The sequence below is a fragment of the Lipotes vexillifer genome, unplaced genomic scaffold (genome assembly GCF_000442215.2).
Source record: "Lipotes vexillifer unplaced genomic scaffold, Lipotes_vexillifer_v1.1 scaffold49, whole genome shotgun sequence".
Lineage (NCBI taxonomy): Eukaryota > Metazoa > Chordata > Mammalia > Artiodactyla > Lipotidae > Lipotes > Lipotes vexillifer.
In genome coordinates this window covers 1,989,521-2,008,192 of record NW_006790551.1, presented here as the reverse complement: position 1 = coordinate 2,008,192, position 18,672 = coordinate 1,989,521, and the positions used below count along the sequence as shown (strand labels likewise).

Genomic DNA, 18,672 nt, shown 5'->3' with positions numbered 1-18,672 from the left:
TGGACTGGGCTTTCTCAAGGTCTTTGCTCTACTTATACACAATGTAATAAATCAACGCTGCCGTTGCCTGGTATCTGACAACAGGAGCAGCTTTCAGTTACCTGAATTTGCATTGCTTCGGTTGGTGAGTTTTTCGTCTCCTTCCCCCGGTTCTCTGTTTCTTGTCATCACCACCTTCTCGGTTTCTCTTAGCACCCTTTGGACTATCTATGGGATAAAGTCAGAGCGCTTTCCCCCTAGGGTGCGAGTATAGTCGTGGTAGGAGTTGGGGAGGGATGAGGTTGCGGAAGCGTTTCCCTTTGCACTAAGGCTTTTCTTTCACAGTAGTTGCTAGTCTCTTCCCAGCCGCCCTGACTTAAAGGGGAAATGGACCACGGTCAAATTACCCCTAACGCCTTCCAATGCGTTTTCTAGAGCTTTTCTGAATCGCCACGCAACGCGATAAAAGGAGCAGCGGGCCTCGGCCCCGCCCTCTGCTGGAGGACGCCGAGACCGCGGGGCGGAGCGAGTGGGGAAGGCTTGCAGCTCGGTGCGCATGCTCCCAGGGCTCGGCCAGGGAAAGGCGCTTGAACCTCTCTCCCAGAGACTTCCGGGTGGAAAGAAACGGGCGGAGCCAGCTCCGGAAGCAGAGGGGTGGGCGCCTACTATTTAACCTCCTTCCTTGGAGGAGCGCTTCCGCTCTCGGTTGGTGAACGGGTGAGCCTGCGGGAAGAGTTGTTTGTGCTCATGCTCCTTTTCAGTTTTCCACGCGGCTAGAAATCGACCTGGGAGTATTCTGACACCAATGAGCAGGTGGGGCGATAGCCCCTGCGCTGGCACCTCCATTTACAGAAGTTTTTCCCGGGTCTCCTGAAATTGTTGACGGCTTCTTTTTGCTCCACATCTCTTCTAGCCTCCCTGTTGTTAATCCCTTTGCAGCAGCTCACCCTTCCCCCCACGCCATTATGTATGCTTGGGCTCCCCGTGTGCTTAGATTGGCTGAAGCTGGCAGCACTGAGGATTATGTGGGTCCTGGATCCTACCAGGTACCTTTCCTGAAGCAGCAGGCAACAGGTAAGGTGTAGAGAAAGGCAAGCCTTCTGTAACAGGCGCCTCACTTTCAGCCTGCTCCGCTTCTGTGTGCCTGAGTTAAAACACTGTAGTACCACTTCATAAGTATAACACATGAAGTAGGCAGGGAAAATACTATCCTTATTTTACAGATGATAACTGGTAAAATAATTTGTCGCATTTCACAAGGCCAGTAAGCGTACGGTGAAGACTTTTGATTTTACAGTGGCTGTCCACATCATACTTTAAATGGTAGAGATTAGATCTAGGATTTTTATTTCCTGGCCCCCTTGACTATGTGAGTCTCCAAATCTCCTGTGTACTTCTTACCGCTTTCTGTCTCTTTTCTTTGTAATCCTGGCTGCCTCACATACCTAACTAACCAGAGAAACATTAACTTACTGAGATATAACTTTTATATTTCTGTTTGGGAATACCTTTTAAAGATAGTCCCATGTATTTTTTCAGGTAGATGCTTCCCATCTTACCATACCCCTCTTTTTCAACATACTTAACGAGAGCCTGTTTATCCCACATTCTGTAAAGAAAAGCTGTACTCTTTGAGAGGTGGGGTGGGAATGGATAATTTAAATAATTACTTGCTCTCATTTGTTAGCAATTTTAGTGGCTTGGGGGTGACTTTTAATAAATACTTCTAATTTGCTTTCTGCTTTTTCTAATCTGATGAGTTTTTTGGGGCTTAATACCATCCAAATTACACTTTTTCCCTTGTTAGCCTGTATTTTCCCTATTGTCACACTATTCCTGTATTTTTAAACAAATGCCAAGATCCACTGTTCTGTCAACATGTTTGATGAGATTAGGGTATTAGGTTGATTTAAGTTTCTTTGGAGTACAAATTTGTCATTTGTTGTTGTTTTAATCTTGAATTTTACTGCTTTTCAGCTTCTGCTATTGATATCAGTGTTCTTGGAGCTTATTATGTCTTTATTTAATGCAGCTGAGTCCTTAGAAGCATTAACTCCCTACCAATTTATTAGCCACCGACGACCACCGAAAATGCTTACACTTATGATACTTTTCAATCCTTATTTTATTTTGACACAACTGACCATTGCCTTTTTAGAGATATTTCTTCCCTTGGTGTCTGTAACATCATTTTTTCCTGTTTCTTTTTCCAACTATTGTCTTGGAACAGTGCCTGATACATGGTTGGGACCTAGTAAACATTTGTTAAATGCTGAATCAGGTATCATTTTTCCGCTCTTCAACCAACCCTCCATAGTCTTCTTTAAAGGTTTTTATTTTTCTAAATACCTTTTAAATGTTTATATACTGTACTTCCCATCCTTTGCTTGTTGCTTTTCTTGTGTTTACTTTTAAATTCAAATCCATAGCTTCAACTGCTATCTATATAATGATTCTGATGACTCCCTAACAGTCTTTAGAGATACAGGTGATTCATATCTCTAAGATGAGCTTTCTCCTGATCATCAGGCCTTTGCATTGCCAATTACTTTTTTTGGACATCTCTACGTGGGTGGTCTCTGGCATCTGAAATTCCAGGTGTTTGAACTTATCATTTTCCCTACCATCACAGACCCCTTTGAAAAAAAAATGCCCTGTCAGTTGCTTATAAACTTTTAGCTTTGGAATTATTTTAGACTCCTTTTTTTTCCTCTGACTGATCACTCCCATTGATCATTACAACCTATTGATTTTCTCTTCTCATTCTCTCTCAAACTGGTTCCCTTTCTTCATTTAACTGCCGTTGACTTAGTTTGGGATTTGTTACTTTTATTCTGAAATAAACCAATAAAATATTACTGGTTTCTCTGTTTCAGCCTCTAACAACTTCTGTCTTATGGCTAATGTAATCTTCCTAAGATATAATTATGTTATTTGTTTAAAAAATTCCTTTTAACACTAAGGTTAAAATATGAACTCCTTAACATGCTGCATGAGATTCTTCATGATCCCTAACCTGGTCTCTCACTTAACCTGATCTTTCCAGGCACCACACCTCCAACAGCACTTAACCTACATATCAGCAATTCCAACTTTGCATTGTCTATAAATTCATGTTCATTCACCTCCACATGCCTTTGTACCTGCTGCTACCTTTGCTGAGTAATCTCTTTTCTTTCCTTACTTGGCTAATTCCTACTTATTCTTTGAGCCTGGGGTAAAGTGAAGTTGTTCTTTGACTCCACTCTGTCTCAGGTTTTTCTTCTTTGACTCCTAATGACTCAAAGCACCATGATACTATATTGTAATTATCTGTTAACTTATCTGGCTGCCACATTAAAATGTGAGATTATTGAGGGCAATAACCAAGATCTCGACTGTGTTAGTCTCAGTTTTTAGCTCAATACCTTAACACATATGTAAAAGAAATAAACAGTAATTCTTGAAAGAAAGTTTAAAAAAATCTAATGAGTTACACATAGCAGAATTAAAAACTCATAATCTGACTTGTGTGAACTTTGCTTAGAGATCAGTAACTGGGGTTTGCAAGGCCCTTCTTTTACTGTTTTATAGAATTGTGCCTTGTTGACCTATGAAGGAAACTAGGAAATTCCATATTTGGGAACTTTGAGCAGCTGCATCCTATAGAACCCTGTTTTAGTAATACTCAGCACTGACATGCTAATAATAATAATCAATAGAGGTTATAGGTGTTTCTTTAGTCATTTCTCTACAGGATTCCCTGGCAAGATAATTTAAAAGTAGCTGTTACCTCTTTCCTAGGTACATTCTGCTTTACACCTCTTTGAGATCAGTAACACTGGACTATACAGAAGTATACACACTTATTTAAAGGTCAGGGAAATTTTGTAGAGTATGATGTAGGAAAAGCGATATTAGGACTTTATGTAATTGTTACCTTGAATTACACAAGAGGAGAAAATCTTAGTCTTAGAACTTCAAAAGAAAGGTGCAGATACTCTTTATTCTCAACCTTTCTCTTCTAATTATCATTCTCCTCTTACTGTAGGCTGCTTGGTCAGTCCTCCGGTGTATTCATATTTTCCTCAGAAAATTCTTTCCACATTAATTTTCAAACTTCATTGCCTTGACTTTTGTCCAGTTGATCAGGGATTTCTACCCAGGATTTGCAGCCGGAAAGGAATAGGACTCAGCTGCTCTGATTTCATGAGTGGGAGAGATAATGGATATTCTGATTCCAGATTAGTGAGAGCTGCTCCTGATTTTCTTGCAAATTATCTGAGAAGCAAGCAAATCTTATCTCATTAAAGCAAAGCTTTCCCATAAATGACCAGCCTAGTAAAATATGATAAAAACATAGTCCTTTTAATAATGTGACTGCTCCTGGCATTATTGTGCTAAGGAGTATTTCATTGCTTTTTGAGCTTGATTTACATAACAAATGGTACCCCATATTAGCATATATTAGTTATCTGTACTGGTTCTATGTTAGTTATCTAGGCTGGGTGACAGTGGTTCTTAATATATTCTTTGCTAAATTTCTTCTTTGATGGGAAAGCAGTTAGTTTTATCTGCCACAGAAGCATGAGCTGTCCATGGTCTTGTACTCCTGCCTATGTGCTTATGCCGGCAATAATGGTTTTATCTTATTAGCCATTCAGAATTTAGGGAGACCATTTCAGGGAATTCTATCTTTATTTAAGTTTAAATAAAAATATGTATGTGATTGCTATATAAATGTTGATGTCCCTGAAGATGAGTATATGTTTCAAAGACCTAGCTATTGCTTTTATGTGAAGAATGCCCTGCTTGATTTGTACTGTAGTTGTGGCTGCAGAACTTGTCCTTTATCCCACGCCTCCCACCTTCTTTCTCAAAAAATAGACTGACTTTTATTGCTTCATGCCGGTCTGATTTCTGCTGTTGGTGCCACAAACTTAATATATCTCAAATTGAACTTACTTCGTTCTTCTCGAATCTTAGCTTCTCCTATATTCATTTCTTCTTTCTACCTGTCAGTTTGATTTATCATTTATTGTTGGAACTTAACATGTCAGTATAGTAATATGTCCCAAATCAAACTTAAAATTTTTCACTCCACCAACCCTAATGTGCCAGAATCGTCTTCTCCTATATTTTGTATCTTAATTATTAGCACTGTTAATAATGTAATTGTTTGTTTGGCTTCCCCACTATTTGAGGCAAGGGTTTTAGCTTATTCATTATTGTACCCTAACTGCCTCTCTCTGACATGTAATAAAGCATTCAGTATTGCTGAATGAATGACTAAAGGTGTAGTTTAGAATATCACCTATTCTATATTTATTGTTTAATATGCACGACAGTATGACGGGGAGACCAACCATCCTGGTTTATCTGGGAATGTCCTGACTTTAGCACTACAAGTCCTGTGTCCTGGGCAAACTAAGTTTGTCACCCTAACTGTACACAGTAGGCATATAGTTATGAATAAAACAAAAAAGTCCCTTCTCTTATGGAGCTTATTAGTATAAACATTTAAATTTTCTTGTGGTTTTACTTGAGCTCAATATTTCATACAATCTTTTAACCTATTGATGAAAGATTCTTTTGTGATTAATATTGGGAAACTTCAATGAGGATTTTATGAGTACTGGCTTTCTTGAACACATGGGGCTATTGTGTAGGGGTTTTTTCCCCCATTTTTATATGAATTTCAGTATTTTGCAATTCATTTTATGTTTCTTTAAATAGATTTAGTTAGCATCTCTGACATGTTCTGATGACAGCTGCCTCAGAACTAGCCTGAGCTTAACTTTCTTAGTTTTCATATCTCACATTACCTAAATGAACATAAATTTTAAAAAATATACCTTTAATTGTGAGATGAAATACTGATGCAGAAAATTGCATAAAATTTAAATAACTTAAAAAGTGAATACTCAAGTAAAGAAATATAACATTGCAAAATTTTCTTTTCCAATCATAACCCTTTCCCTCTCCCCTACAGGTAAGGACTATTCTAATTTTTATGGCAATTAATTCCTTGCTTTTCTTTATGGATTATTAAATCATATTGATGAAATGACCCCTTTAACATAATGAAATGTCTCTCTTATTCCTGGTATTCTTTGTTCTAAAATCTGCTTTGTCTGATTTTAATTTAGTCACTCCAGCTTTCTTTGATACATGGATGTGTGGTATATCTTCTTTCATCCTTTTATTTTTAACCTCTGTGTCTTTATGTTTTAAGAGTGTTTCCTATAGACACCATAAAGTTGGGTCTTGCTTTTTTATCTAATCTGACAATCTCTTTTAGTTGGGGCATTTAGAACTCTTCCATTTAATTTCAGTATCAATATTGTTGTGTTTAAATTTAATCTCTTGCTATTTGTTATGTATTTATTTCATCTGTTCTTTGTTTCTCTTCTTCTTTCGCTAACATAGTTGAATGATTTGAGTTTTTGCAAAAATGGTTCTGTTTTTATCTCCACTATTGGTTTACTAGCTGTACCTCTTTCTTTTATTACTTAGTGGTTGCTCTAGGGTTTACAATATACATCTCTAACTTATCACAATCCACCTTCAAATAGTATTGTACCACTTCATGTGTAGTATATGAGCCATACAACAGTGTGCTTTTGTTTTCCCCGTCTCATTCTTTGTGCTATTGTGGCCATATATTTTATTTCTACTTATGCTGTAATGCCACAATGAATTGAAATTATTTTTATTAAAACAGTCAATTTTTTTTAAAGTGATTAAGAATTGAGAAAAATGTCTTTTATTAACTCACATAAAATTAGTTGTTAATCCCATTCAGTATACTTTTCAGAAGTTTTGGGTCTTTTTTATATCTTTATCTCCTCATCATGTTCATCTTTCTTCTACCTTATTGAACATAGGAAGAATATAATAGATATTTAATGTTTTTTGTGCTAATTCCATCTTCTCATTCCTAAATGTGTTTCTTTTCATTGACTTTTCTCCAGTTTATAGGACATATTTTCCTGCTGCTTGGTAGAACACTCTCTGGTTGTTTTCACTCTTCACTTTATATAATCTGTAGTTTGGTTTCTGTGTGCTTATATGTGTGTTTTGATTGAAATCTGTATCTTGTTCTTTGGTTGTTTACCCCGATTTGGAACATTTCAACTGCTGTCCTGGGTTTCTCGAAACTTGGCTTCCTTTTAAGGATTTCTGTTATGGTCCTTGTGTTGTTTTGTTTGTTTTTGCTTTGGGGTAGATAATTCAAACCATCAGTCACTAAATTAACACCCAGAGTTTTAACATCATTCATGAAGCTTTTTCTAATCACCTCAGTGTGGTTGAGAACTTCTCGTCTTTTTGACCCTCTGGGCATTTTTTAGCACTTCAGATATTTTTCCATGTTTAAAATTATTTTAGTACTTTTCTTAATGCTTCAGTAGGTTGTTGCTTTTTAAGGGTAAGGTCTGCATTTGACTCACCTCTTTTGTGATTTAATACCCAACACAAATAAATAACTTGATTTCAGTTGCATTTTAATACATGAAGGCCTCAAAAGAAACATTATTTCTGGTTTTAAAAATATATTATTAGTCCAGATTAGCAAGCTTTTAAACTATACTAATTATCACCATAAGTCTTCATAGTGTACATTGTCCTTAGTTGTACAAGATTCTCATAAGTTTTGAGTCCTCACTTTCATTCTTTTATTACCTGTTGAATATAGCTGATCTATTTTCTGTCATTTTTTCTTTAGTATCTATGTTGATTAAACTATGCTCATTTTCTTGCTATATTTCGTGAAAATTTTAATCTTTCAGCAGACTAAATCTGTCTACTAAGTTTTCTTACTGAGTATGTCTCTGCTTGTATCTTGGATTTATAAGCCTTTGTTTGGGGTCAGGCAATCAAGAAATATTTACTGAGTGCCAACTATGTACCAAAGCGAGGAAACATATTAATTACTTGCTGTAAGCTCACTCTAAATTATTTCTGTCTAGGCTCTGCCTATAAATTCATATATGCTATTCTCTATAATTAATATGTTTTTCCAATATATAAAACTGTGATCTTCTGAGGATGAAGATATTTTATCAGTTAAATAGAACTTCCATTTTCATCTCAACCAAATATGCTTAGAAGAAAAAAGAGTTCTATTTTCTTTAGATATTTTTTCTGGTGTTTAGTAAGTCCAGTTCTGTAGATTCTTATATTTAATGTACATTAATACAAATTCTGCTCTTACATAAAATTTTTGAAATGCAAAAACTTCTGTGGTTAGACATTAGTTCTAATAATACAGTCTCAGCAATTGAGGTTACCAAATGATTTTATACATTTTGAGTGCTTTTTCTCTGAAATTATCAGAATCCTATCTTATCTGCCGGTGATATAATTTTACTTTCATAGGTGGCTATGCACCATTCCTTTCTTTGGCTGCCAGAGAAAGTACTTTTACTGTTGCCTCTAACACTGAGAAAGCTGTTCCAGGTCCAGGACACTATAATGTTTCAGAGCTGCAGGTAAATTTATAATAGTTATTATAATTGTCGGAGTTAATAAAAATCATGCTTTCTTCCTCTAATAGACTAACATGTCATTTGTCATATTTTATTTTCCCATAATAGGATATTCTTTCACCTTTCAATCTATATTTTGCAATTAGAATAAGAGAAAAACAAATGTGTTCACTGTTGGTTGTCTGGTTGGGTGTTTGTCATTAATCCACATATTCTATAAGACATAAAACATTGTTACATGCCTCATAGACCTTGAGATTCCTGAATGGGAGAATAGGACTACTGAATTAATTAAGGCCCATGAAAGTTGTGCAGATGGTCAAAATATGTAGAATATGTAAATATGTAGAATAAGGATGGCAACAGAGTGAAGGAATTGGTTTGTGTGTCATACTCTAAAGCTATAGCTATTGCCGTTGTCTTCTATTTCTCAAGAGTCTGTGACCAGAATATCTTCATTGGTCCATTTATGTTCAGAAACAGTGGTTGTAACTCCAGTCTTTATAATCATTGATATCAAGTTTTCCCTTTTCACATAAATTTTGTACTCATTCATAATGACTCCTACTTGACCCTAGCAGACCTTTATCTCCCCTGTTGGAGGCCCAGATCAAGTCATTGATGCCTTAATTTTTGCATTAGATTTTCTCGATTATTAATGGCAATGATTCTACCAGTTAGGGGTTTTTGGTTGCAAGCAATAAAGTGGATTTTTAAAACAGATACTAGGTTTATCATAGATTTATAGGTAAGGTACTTGGGTGGCTCATAGACTTGAAGGAAGAATTGAGCAGTCAGGACTTAAAGAAGGATAGGACTAAGATAATCCCAGGTATTTCGGTAGTAAGAACTTCTGCGTCATTCAATGGGAAACTGCCATTAGATAACTTAATTCTATAACTTCTTCCACTTTTTATGTGTGACAACACTCACGATTAAAACCCCCAGTAGGGAAAATCTGATTGGTCCAGTTTTATTATGGACCCACACCTATGATTCCTGGGCCAGGGGTTCCTGTGTTTAGAAGCTCCTTTAAAATCACAAAATATAGGGGAGGTTTGATTGTCCCAAGGGTGGCAAATATGCTGTTATGAGCAGATAATAGAAGGGATGCTGGACAGATAAAAACAATAGATTTCCATTATTTTTCACCCCTTGACTGCCTAGTTCTCTCTCATGCACACAACATACACGCACTTCTTCCCATATATATAATTTTAAAAGTGCAATTATTTTATGTATAATTTTCCTTCCCAGAAGGAGCCAAATTAGTATCTAGCTACTGCATTCAAAGATGGTATTACAGTGTCACTGCTAAATGAATCCTGGATCTCTAGATTTAGGCTATTTCTTGTTCTTGAATATTCCTGTTTCATTATTCTGCAACTTATAGATTTGATGGTAAATATAACATGAGCTACTATAAAGATCTGGTTAGGATTGTGGAGCTAGACTGGAGCTAGCTCTAGACTACCTAGATTCAAAATCCATCTCTGCTACTTACTAGCTCTGAGTTTTAATCTTAACCACTTAATTCTTTGGGTCTTAGTTTCCTCATCTATTAAGTAGGGGTAATAACTTGGTAGGCTTTTTCTAAGGATTAAATATATTAATAAGCATTTAGAATAGTGCCTTATTATAGTTGGCACTCAATAAATTTTAACCATTATTAGTGTTGCCATTTTATAATAGAAAGGGGAAAAAATAGAGGGAAAATGAAAGGAAGTGTTGTATGAAGCAAGGAAATAAAGGTGGGGACCTGTTTTGTTTCTGTAATTGATCACGAGGCTATAGGTAGCATAAGATTTTTCCATTACTCATTCCATGTTCCCCATGTCTTCAACAAGAACTTTATCCAGTAGAGTTCTAAGCTTAGTGGGATCATCAGACTCTTCAGATCTAAGGCATCCCAGCTCTTGGTTCTTAGGCTTGTTTTTTGACCTTTAAATAAACTTGCTCTTAGCATTTTCACTGGCTTACTTAGGAGGCTCTGCAGGGTGATCCCTATGTTCCATCCCACCACACTCCTCTTGGCTCTCATTAGTCCTGTTTTTCTGTCCGGGTCAGGGTTATTCACCCCAGCCAGTACACAAACCTTATTTCATTTTCTGCTTGGTAGCATAAAGAACCTGGAATGGCCAGTTGGTGGTTCAACTTCCAATTCAGGGAAACATGTCTTGCTTCTCCCTGGCATCTTAAAACTTTCAGAAAACTAGAGCCTAAAGCACAAAAAGCAAAACGGTAAATAGTGGGACATTAGACTTAATTGTTAGAAGTGTCACTTGCCTACACTCCATGGCTTACAGACCAGACCAGCATATTATGGGTATATAGGCTCACTAGTTCTACCAGTATTTCCCTCATTAAGCCTGATCTGTAACTCCGGTATTCCAAGAGGGACATGTAATAAAATACCTAATAGGTAGATTTCAAACTTGTTAAATGTGACAGGTATCAAGATGTTGGAGTGTTATTTTATTTTTTAAAGTTTATTTATTTTTGGCTGTGTTGCATCTTCGTTTCTGTGCAAGGGCTTTCTCTAGTTGCGGCAAGCGGGGGCCACTCTTCATCGCAGTGCACGGGCCTCTCACTGTCGCGGCTTCTCTTGTTGCGGAGCACAGGCTTCAGACACGCAGGCTCAGTAATTGTGTCTCATGGGCCTAGTTGCTCCGCGGCATGTGGGATCTTCCCAGACCGGGGCTTGAACCCGAGTCCCCTGCATTGGCAGACAGATTCTCAACTGCTGCGCCACCAGGGAAGCCCTGGAGTGTTATTTTATATTAATACTGATTTTAGTCAGTTCCACCTGTAAAATAATATAAAGTGCAATTTAGATCAAATTTTATTTTATTCCAAATTGGGTACATTTCTTGGATTTCAAGAATAAGAAATTAGGAAGTGTGCTTTTTTGTATAATAGATGATCTAAGAAAAAGAGTTCTGGTATTCTCTAGTTTTCTTCTTAAAATTATAAACAAATGCCAGGAGATGATTGATTTCCTTTGTTTTAAAAAATTATTTATTATTTACATAGTTGCTGTTGATTTTTTTGTAGTTTTAGGCTAAATTCTTACAGAACTTTTAGAAGTTCAAGAAGTGTGAATTTATCATACTATTTGAAAAATAAAGGGCATTTCATTTTATTTATTTATTTTTGCGGTACGCGGGCCTCTCACTGTTGTGGCCTCTCCCGTTGCGGAGCACAGGCTCGGGACGTGCAAGCTCAGCGGCCATGGCTCACGGGCCCAGCTGCTCTGTGGCATGTGGGATCTTCCCGGACCAGGGCACGAACCTGTGTTCCATGCATTGGCAGGCGGACTCTCAACCACTGCGCCACCAGGGAAGCCCAGGGCATTTCATTTTAAATAGCTGAATTAGGAAACATATTTGTAATGTGACATAGGTTACATATTCTGTAAATAATATATTAGATAATAATTAAAGGGATAATCTTGCTGGAAATTAATGCATGTATTTAACAACTTATCTTTATACTTTTCTTTTGGAAGCATGGGTTGACATGTTGCTTTCTATCAGAAGTTAGTTAGTAAATATTATTTGGAGACTTCATATGAAATTTTAAAAAACCAAAAATGTGGGTTGTATTTGTGAGGGCCCACTTCCACTGCTAAATACAGAATACTTGAAGCTTTTATAAAAGCAGAATATTTGGGAGTTGAAATTCTTTTCCCCTATTTGGTCTCCTCTATTTCTCTCTTCCTCTTATGGTTATTTCACTTCGGCTATGGTTGTGGCCATTATTCAAAAGTTGGGGTTGGGGGTATAAGTTTTGCCTTTATAGCTCTTGCCCAGTTATAGGCAAAACAATTTCCTTTGTTTCCTTTAGCATATCTGAAGCATGTTAATTTTTTTCAAAAGGAGAAAAAAAGGAGCATAAAGGAAATTTGCTTAGTAGAAAAGAACATAAAGGAAATTAAGAAAATAAAAGAAGCAGAAGAATAAAATTTACAAAGTACAAGCTTCTGATCCTTTGATAATTAACTTATTAAGTCACATAATTTGTTTTGTTCATATCCTGTTTCCGAGGATGATTCCCACTCCAGAAGTTCAGTATAAATGTCACTTATGTTTTCTGGTTGTCTTCTAGTTTCAGACCTGTTTGTGCATGGCAGATACCGTTTTGTTCCTTGTTACATGAGAATGGTTCTAGATGTGGGGATATCTTCCCTGGGTCCAGATAAGTAGTTTATTTCTTATTTCTCACTAGGCCTAGGAATAGATGTCCAGATTAGGTTTGATTTTTGATTGGAGAGATACACCTCATTAGAGCTGAATGATAGTCTATCATATGTGATACAGTGCATGGCCTCACACTTCATATGAGACTCTGCTTCCTGTAGAGCTGAGAGATTGCTGACAACATAAAAATTCATCAAATAGCCATTGCATATAGACAAAGCACAGTTCTCAAGAAGTACTAAGACCATTGTCTCACAGGTTTTTATATAAAATGTATAATTACTTAGTAATATAATTTTGGGTCATTTATCTGACATATGAAAGTTCCTTTTGTAACCATTTGTAAAATAGTAGAATTGGTAATTATGAATAATCTGAAAAAAATTCTGGTTAATTTGTACAATTAAAAAAAATCAAATTGATTTTACTATCCTCTGTTGAAGTATTCAATATAAATTCAAATTGCAGTTTGAAATGTCAGATCGTAGAGACAATAGTAATGGCTTGCAAAGAATGAAAATTTGAGATCTTTTCTTTTCACATGATTTTATTATTTAATCTAACTTGTTAATTTTTTTACAAAATCATTAAAGTCTACTATTGTAGATCCAAACTCTTTAAACATAAGAATTGTGATCTTATTAAAACAGTAATCAAGTAGCTAATTGACTATCTAATTTGACTCATTTTTTAAAAAAGAAGACCTCTTTTGTGTGTTTCTTAAAAGCTGAATAAAGCTGAATAAGATGCAAACTAAAGATAGGCTCAGTTAATAGAGAATGTGAACAACTGACATGTACACGTCATGTGAAAAGGTCTGTTGGTAAATCAATAACAAAAAATCCTTATCTGATCAATCAAATGCCAACAACTGTTGGGTTGGCCAAAAAGTTTGGGTTTTTCCATAACAGCGTACACAAAATCCCGTATGAACTTTTTGGCCAACCCAATGTTAATATGAATCATCTTTGAAATGATTGAACTGTGACTGTTTAGTGAAACTAGTATGATGGAATTTTATTTGAATTAACTGGCTATTAGCCAGTTGATAAATTTCAGATTCTAGAGAATCCAGATATGTGACATGGAGAGCCATGGACAGTTCCTCCCAGGACTCTTCTCTGCAATAAACAATGTTTAAAACTAATCTGAGCATAAAACCAAGCTGTTGCCAATAAAACTGTGTAAACATCTCTGGAAATGACCAAAATGTTATTCATGAAAATAATTAATCCTAAACAAGCTTGGAAGGTTTGCTTTTCCCCTCCAATATGAGCATTTTTAGCTCATTTCTGAGGTATAAATTCTCCAGGGACCTGTAAACATAAGCATACACTCTTTATTCTTGCTCCACAGCTTTGGAGATTCCTTTGTGTTTGATTCCTGTTTTAAAACTGAGTGTTGCATTCTCTTAGAGTGTTCAAAGTACAGTAAATTTTAGTTTGAGTTCAGCATTAAAACTGACAACTCTAATTGTCATCCTTTCTTATTACCCTCTCTCATTAGACAATTGTCTTCAGTCAAGAGCCTTAACTTTCTCAGGCTGAGTTTTAAAACTATTAATATTCATATTAATATTCATATTTATCAAATAGGTATTAATTTTAAAGTGTTTCTTTTAATTATTTCATTTTTTCTCTCCAATTTAGTATAATATAAAAGGAGGCCAAAGTCTACAAAACCGGGAGAAACGTTTTAAGAAGTTTATTTCAGATGGTCCAGGGCCAGCAAGCTATGATCAGTCTTATCCTGGAACGTCAGCTATGAACAGAAAAATACTAGAGGCTAAAGAGCGTCTTCAGTCAGTACGTGCTATTTTGAATTATGCTTCTAAGGCTTTTTTAAAATTTAAAATAAAGTAGAAATGGTTTACTGTTTCATGTGATTAGTACATTTAAAAAACGTACCATAAAAATTAGTAGGTTTATTAGTATCCATATTGTAGTTTATAATTAAATGAATATTTGATGTTTATAAACTTTAGTTTTTAACCATGTTAATATTTGACTTCACTTCTGCTTTTGATAAATCTATAATATCTCTTCTAATGTCTGTGGTAAACAGAAAGTAAGGGAGATTTAAAAAACTGCCTGAGTGGTTTACCTCTCTATATAGAGGAAACTCCTGTGCAAGTATTGTTAATAATACCATGAAATTTGAAACATGACTCCTGAAATAAATAAGCTCAAAATTTAGATGAGAGAGATAATATAGATCATTACTAATGCAAGATGAAATGTGACAGCTGCTAAGTGAATGATCATGTGGTTAAATGCCATAGGAATTTAAAGGAAGAAGATGTATTTCATAACAGCTTATAGAAAAACCTGAACGAACTTTTCGGCCAACTCAGTGTTATGAGAGAGTCTAATTTGTAGAGGATTTATAGAGGAGGTTGGCTTTGAAGAATAGGGTTGGAATATGCATTCTAGGCATGGAGGACTACACGAGTGCAGATAGAGAAGTGGGATCTTATGGAGGACAATGAGAGGATTATTTTGACTGGAGTGAAGAATTTGTGTAGGAGATTAGCAGGTGATATGTTTGGAAAGGTACATTGGTGTTATATAAAGAATAATCTTTACACCAAAAGCCTACCCCTTTGAAATAATTAATAAAATCTAGCAGATTTTGGTCACAGTTTATTTAGCATAGTTCCCTCTCCTCTTTCCATAACAACTTCACATAGCTCATATTAATTAAAGTTTAATCAGTTCTTTGTTTAGGTGGATATATTTTAGGGCTAAGTACTCAGTTGAATAATGTCAGTGTAATGACAATAAGGTTAAAGTTTATAAGTATACTTAAATATCAGCTTTTTCATGTGTGTGGACAAAGTAAATGTTCATTTACTCATGAAAGTGTTTATCAGACATTTTTTGAGTAACTATGTGAACCAGACATAATGCTAGGCACTGATAATACTTAGAAGATAAATCACTGCTCCCTGGGATCTATAACTTTAACAGGGAAGTAATGAATGGAATTCAGCACAAAACAGTTGATGAAATGCTATTTTAATAAACATTTAATAAAAATTTTTACTAGTAGCCCGAAGTAGATAGTTTTTGGAGGGAATTAGGGATATCACAAACTGGATGTTGAAGAAACATTCACTAAGGTTGGGGCTACATTTTGGAAAGTCTTGACATCATGCAAATAATTTTTGAAAGTAGTGAATGGAGGGGAGGCCATTCAATACTCTCCTGTTTTAATTTGGTAACCAGTCTCATAAGTATCACTGAAACTACTTAATAGTTGTCTCTAATGATAAAAAAAGTGAAATTCTGCCAGTGATAGTATGTTTATGACACAATTATATATTGGGCATGTGTGCACTCAACTCTAGCATTTATTTATTTATTTAAAACCTACAGAGCATCAATATATTCTTTTTTTTGATAGAAGTTGCAGACTCTATTTATTTTTATTTCTTAATGAATATATGAGCTTCCCTTCATTTTTCCTTGTTGGTTATCTATTTTAAATATATCTATTATAAATATATTCTTAATAAGTAATTTTTCATATTACTAAATTATTTAAATGCCAGTATTTTATTTGATGTATTTTATACTGGTATTTCTAATATATGTTACTCCTTTCTGTTTTTACTTAAATTATAAAATGTTTTCCATTAAAGGAAATTTTGAAAAAAGGATAAGCTCCTTAAAACTTCTGACTCTAACATTGACAATTCTGTTAATTTTTGCATAGCTCTTTTCAGTATCAAATCGTATATGTATATGATTTTATACATTTACATATAATTTTACATAACTTACATAGCTATAGTAATAAATTCAGTTTTATATTTTATACTCTAAATTTCCATTTAGCATCATATCATACATTTTCCTTGCTACATGTTCTGCAAAATTAGGATATTTATTCAGGGCACCGGTAAGATGAAGGTAAGTCAGGAGCTGGAAAGGAATGAAGCCAGAGAATGTTACAGAAAATATAAAGTTTGTTTTTACCTGGCAGATACTATGATAGCATAGCACAAGTAACCACTTTGAACTGCTGATTGTTGATGTGACTGTAGGAATGAATGCCTGTTTTTGGAATCACTAATGCTTGCTATACTAAGCAAGATAAATAACTGAGCCAGGTGAGAGATTCCTTATCTCTAAAAGTGGCTTTAACAGTAGTTTAGTTTATATTATGGTTTATGTTACTATTTAATAGTAGTTTGGTTAAATCTTGGTTTATATTGTGAGGTAAGACTTGAATTCACTCTTTTAAATTACTTTTACAGACAAACATTTTTGGTTTATATTATAAAACTCATAAAGTCAATATTGAATAGTTGTCTTTTAGTAAATTTTAATATTTGTTTATTCATTCCTTGCCTTTGAGTAAATAATATAATTTTTTTTTACAGAAAATGTCAAGGGCACTTACAGTTTCCAGAAGTGTTGATATTCGTTCAATTCCTTCTTGTGGACGGTCATATGGTTATCATATTAATGAGGATGGCAGTATCACAAAACATTTTCCACCTGCTATTGACAGTACACTAGGTCCAGCATACTATAAACCTCAATTTATAAGTATGATACATTTCACATTGACAGTTGGAAGACTGTTTATGATTATGCATGTTCTAGTTAATGTAATACTAACTGCAGTAACAGATAGACCCCCAAATCTCAGTGGCTTAATGCAACAGAAAATCTTTTTTTTCCTCATTCATATGGACATTTCTTGTTGATAAGAGATGTTCCTCCATGTAGAGATTCAGGGACACAGGCTTATTCCATTCATGTTACTGTCATCTCCAAAGGCCTTGGTGTCATCTGTATCCAGCTGGCAGAAGGGGAAAGAGGACAGAGAACTGGTAGTGGGGGTTTTTTGTAGGCTAGGTCTGGGAGTTAAATTTCAGGCACATGGACACACTTAACTGCCAAGGAGCCTGGGAAATACAGTCTAACTCTATCCAGGAAAAAGAGGAAATAGTTTAATAGTTTAAGCTTAGGCTTAAGCACCTTATGAAACCATTTAGTTTTTGGCAATAGGTATACTAGGGTATTTTGGAGTCTTAGATACTTTGCATTGTTAAGTTTTTATTCCTAAAATATTTTTATTATAATTTATATAATTGCACATAGACCTGAACAAACATAAAAACAGATAACCATGTACCCACCATCTCATATAACACATATTAAAATTTTATTACACTTGAGTTAGCTATATTTTAAAATAAATATATTATTACAATTATTACCCTACCCAGTTTCCCTCCCTCCATTCTTTTCCCTTTGCCAAAGTAAACAGTAAATCTTTACTACATATAAATAACAATATGTATTGTTGTATGTTTTAAAACATTTAAGTAAATGTTATCATCTGGCATGCAGGTTGCTTGCTATTTCACTTAATGTTATATTCTATAGATTTAGCTATATCAATATACTAGATCTAATCCATTCATTGTTTCCAATTAGTGAGTTTCTTTTTTAAAAAAATAATTTTAAATTTTGAAATAATTTCAGATTGATAGAAAAGTTACAAGAATAATACAAATAATTCCCATATACCTTTCACTTAGATCCTGCAGTTAACACTTTATCACATTTGCTTTATCATTTCCCCTCTATATTTATATTCTTATTTTAATTAAGCAATTTCAGAGTACATTTAAGACATGATGCCCCTCTACTCCTAAATACTTTTAATGTAAAATTTCTAAAAACAAGAATTCTCTTTTATAACCACAATGTAATTATCAAAATCAGAAAAAATTCATTCATATAATCCTATTATCTGTAGATATTTTAAAAATATTACTAATTATCTCAATGATATTCTTTAAAAAATGAGTTTTGGTCAAGAGTCCCATCTGGTATTACAAGTTGCATTTAGTTGTCGTGTCTCTTTAGAGTCCTTTCATTGGGAACAGTTCTTCAATCTTGCTTTGTCTTTTGTAACCTTGACTTTTTGAAGAGTACAGGCTGTTTATTTTGTAGACTATGTCTCAGTTTTGGATTCGTTTATATTTTATCACGATTAGGATGAGT

At 34.8% G+C, this 18,672-nt stretch overlaps 1 protein-coding gene across 1 annotated transcript in view; it reads left to right on the top strand.

The window, feature by feature from the left end:
* The first annotated feature begins 944 nt into the window (after window positions 1-944).
* STPG2 (sperm tail PG-rich repeat containing 2) overlaps window positions 945-18,672 on the top strand; it is a 347,209-nt gene continuing 329,481 nt past the window's right edge. The window contains 3 exon segments of the mRNA XM_007463823.1: window positions 945-1,053; window positions 8,338-8,450; window positions 17,034-17,225. Of these exon segments, the coding sequence (XP_007463885.1) occupies window positions 945-1,053; window positions 8,338-8,450; window positions 17,034-17,225 (414 nt within the window).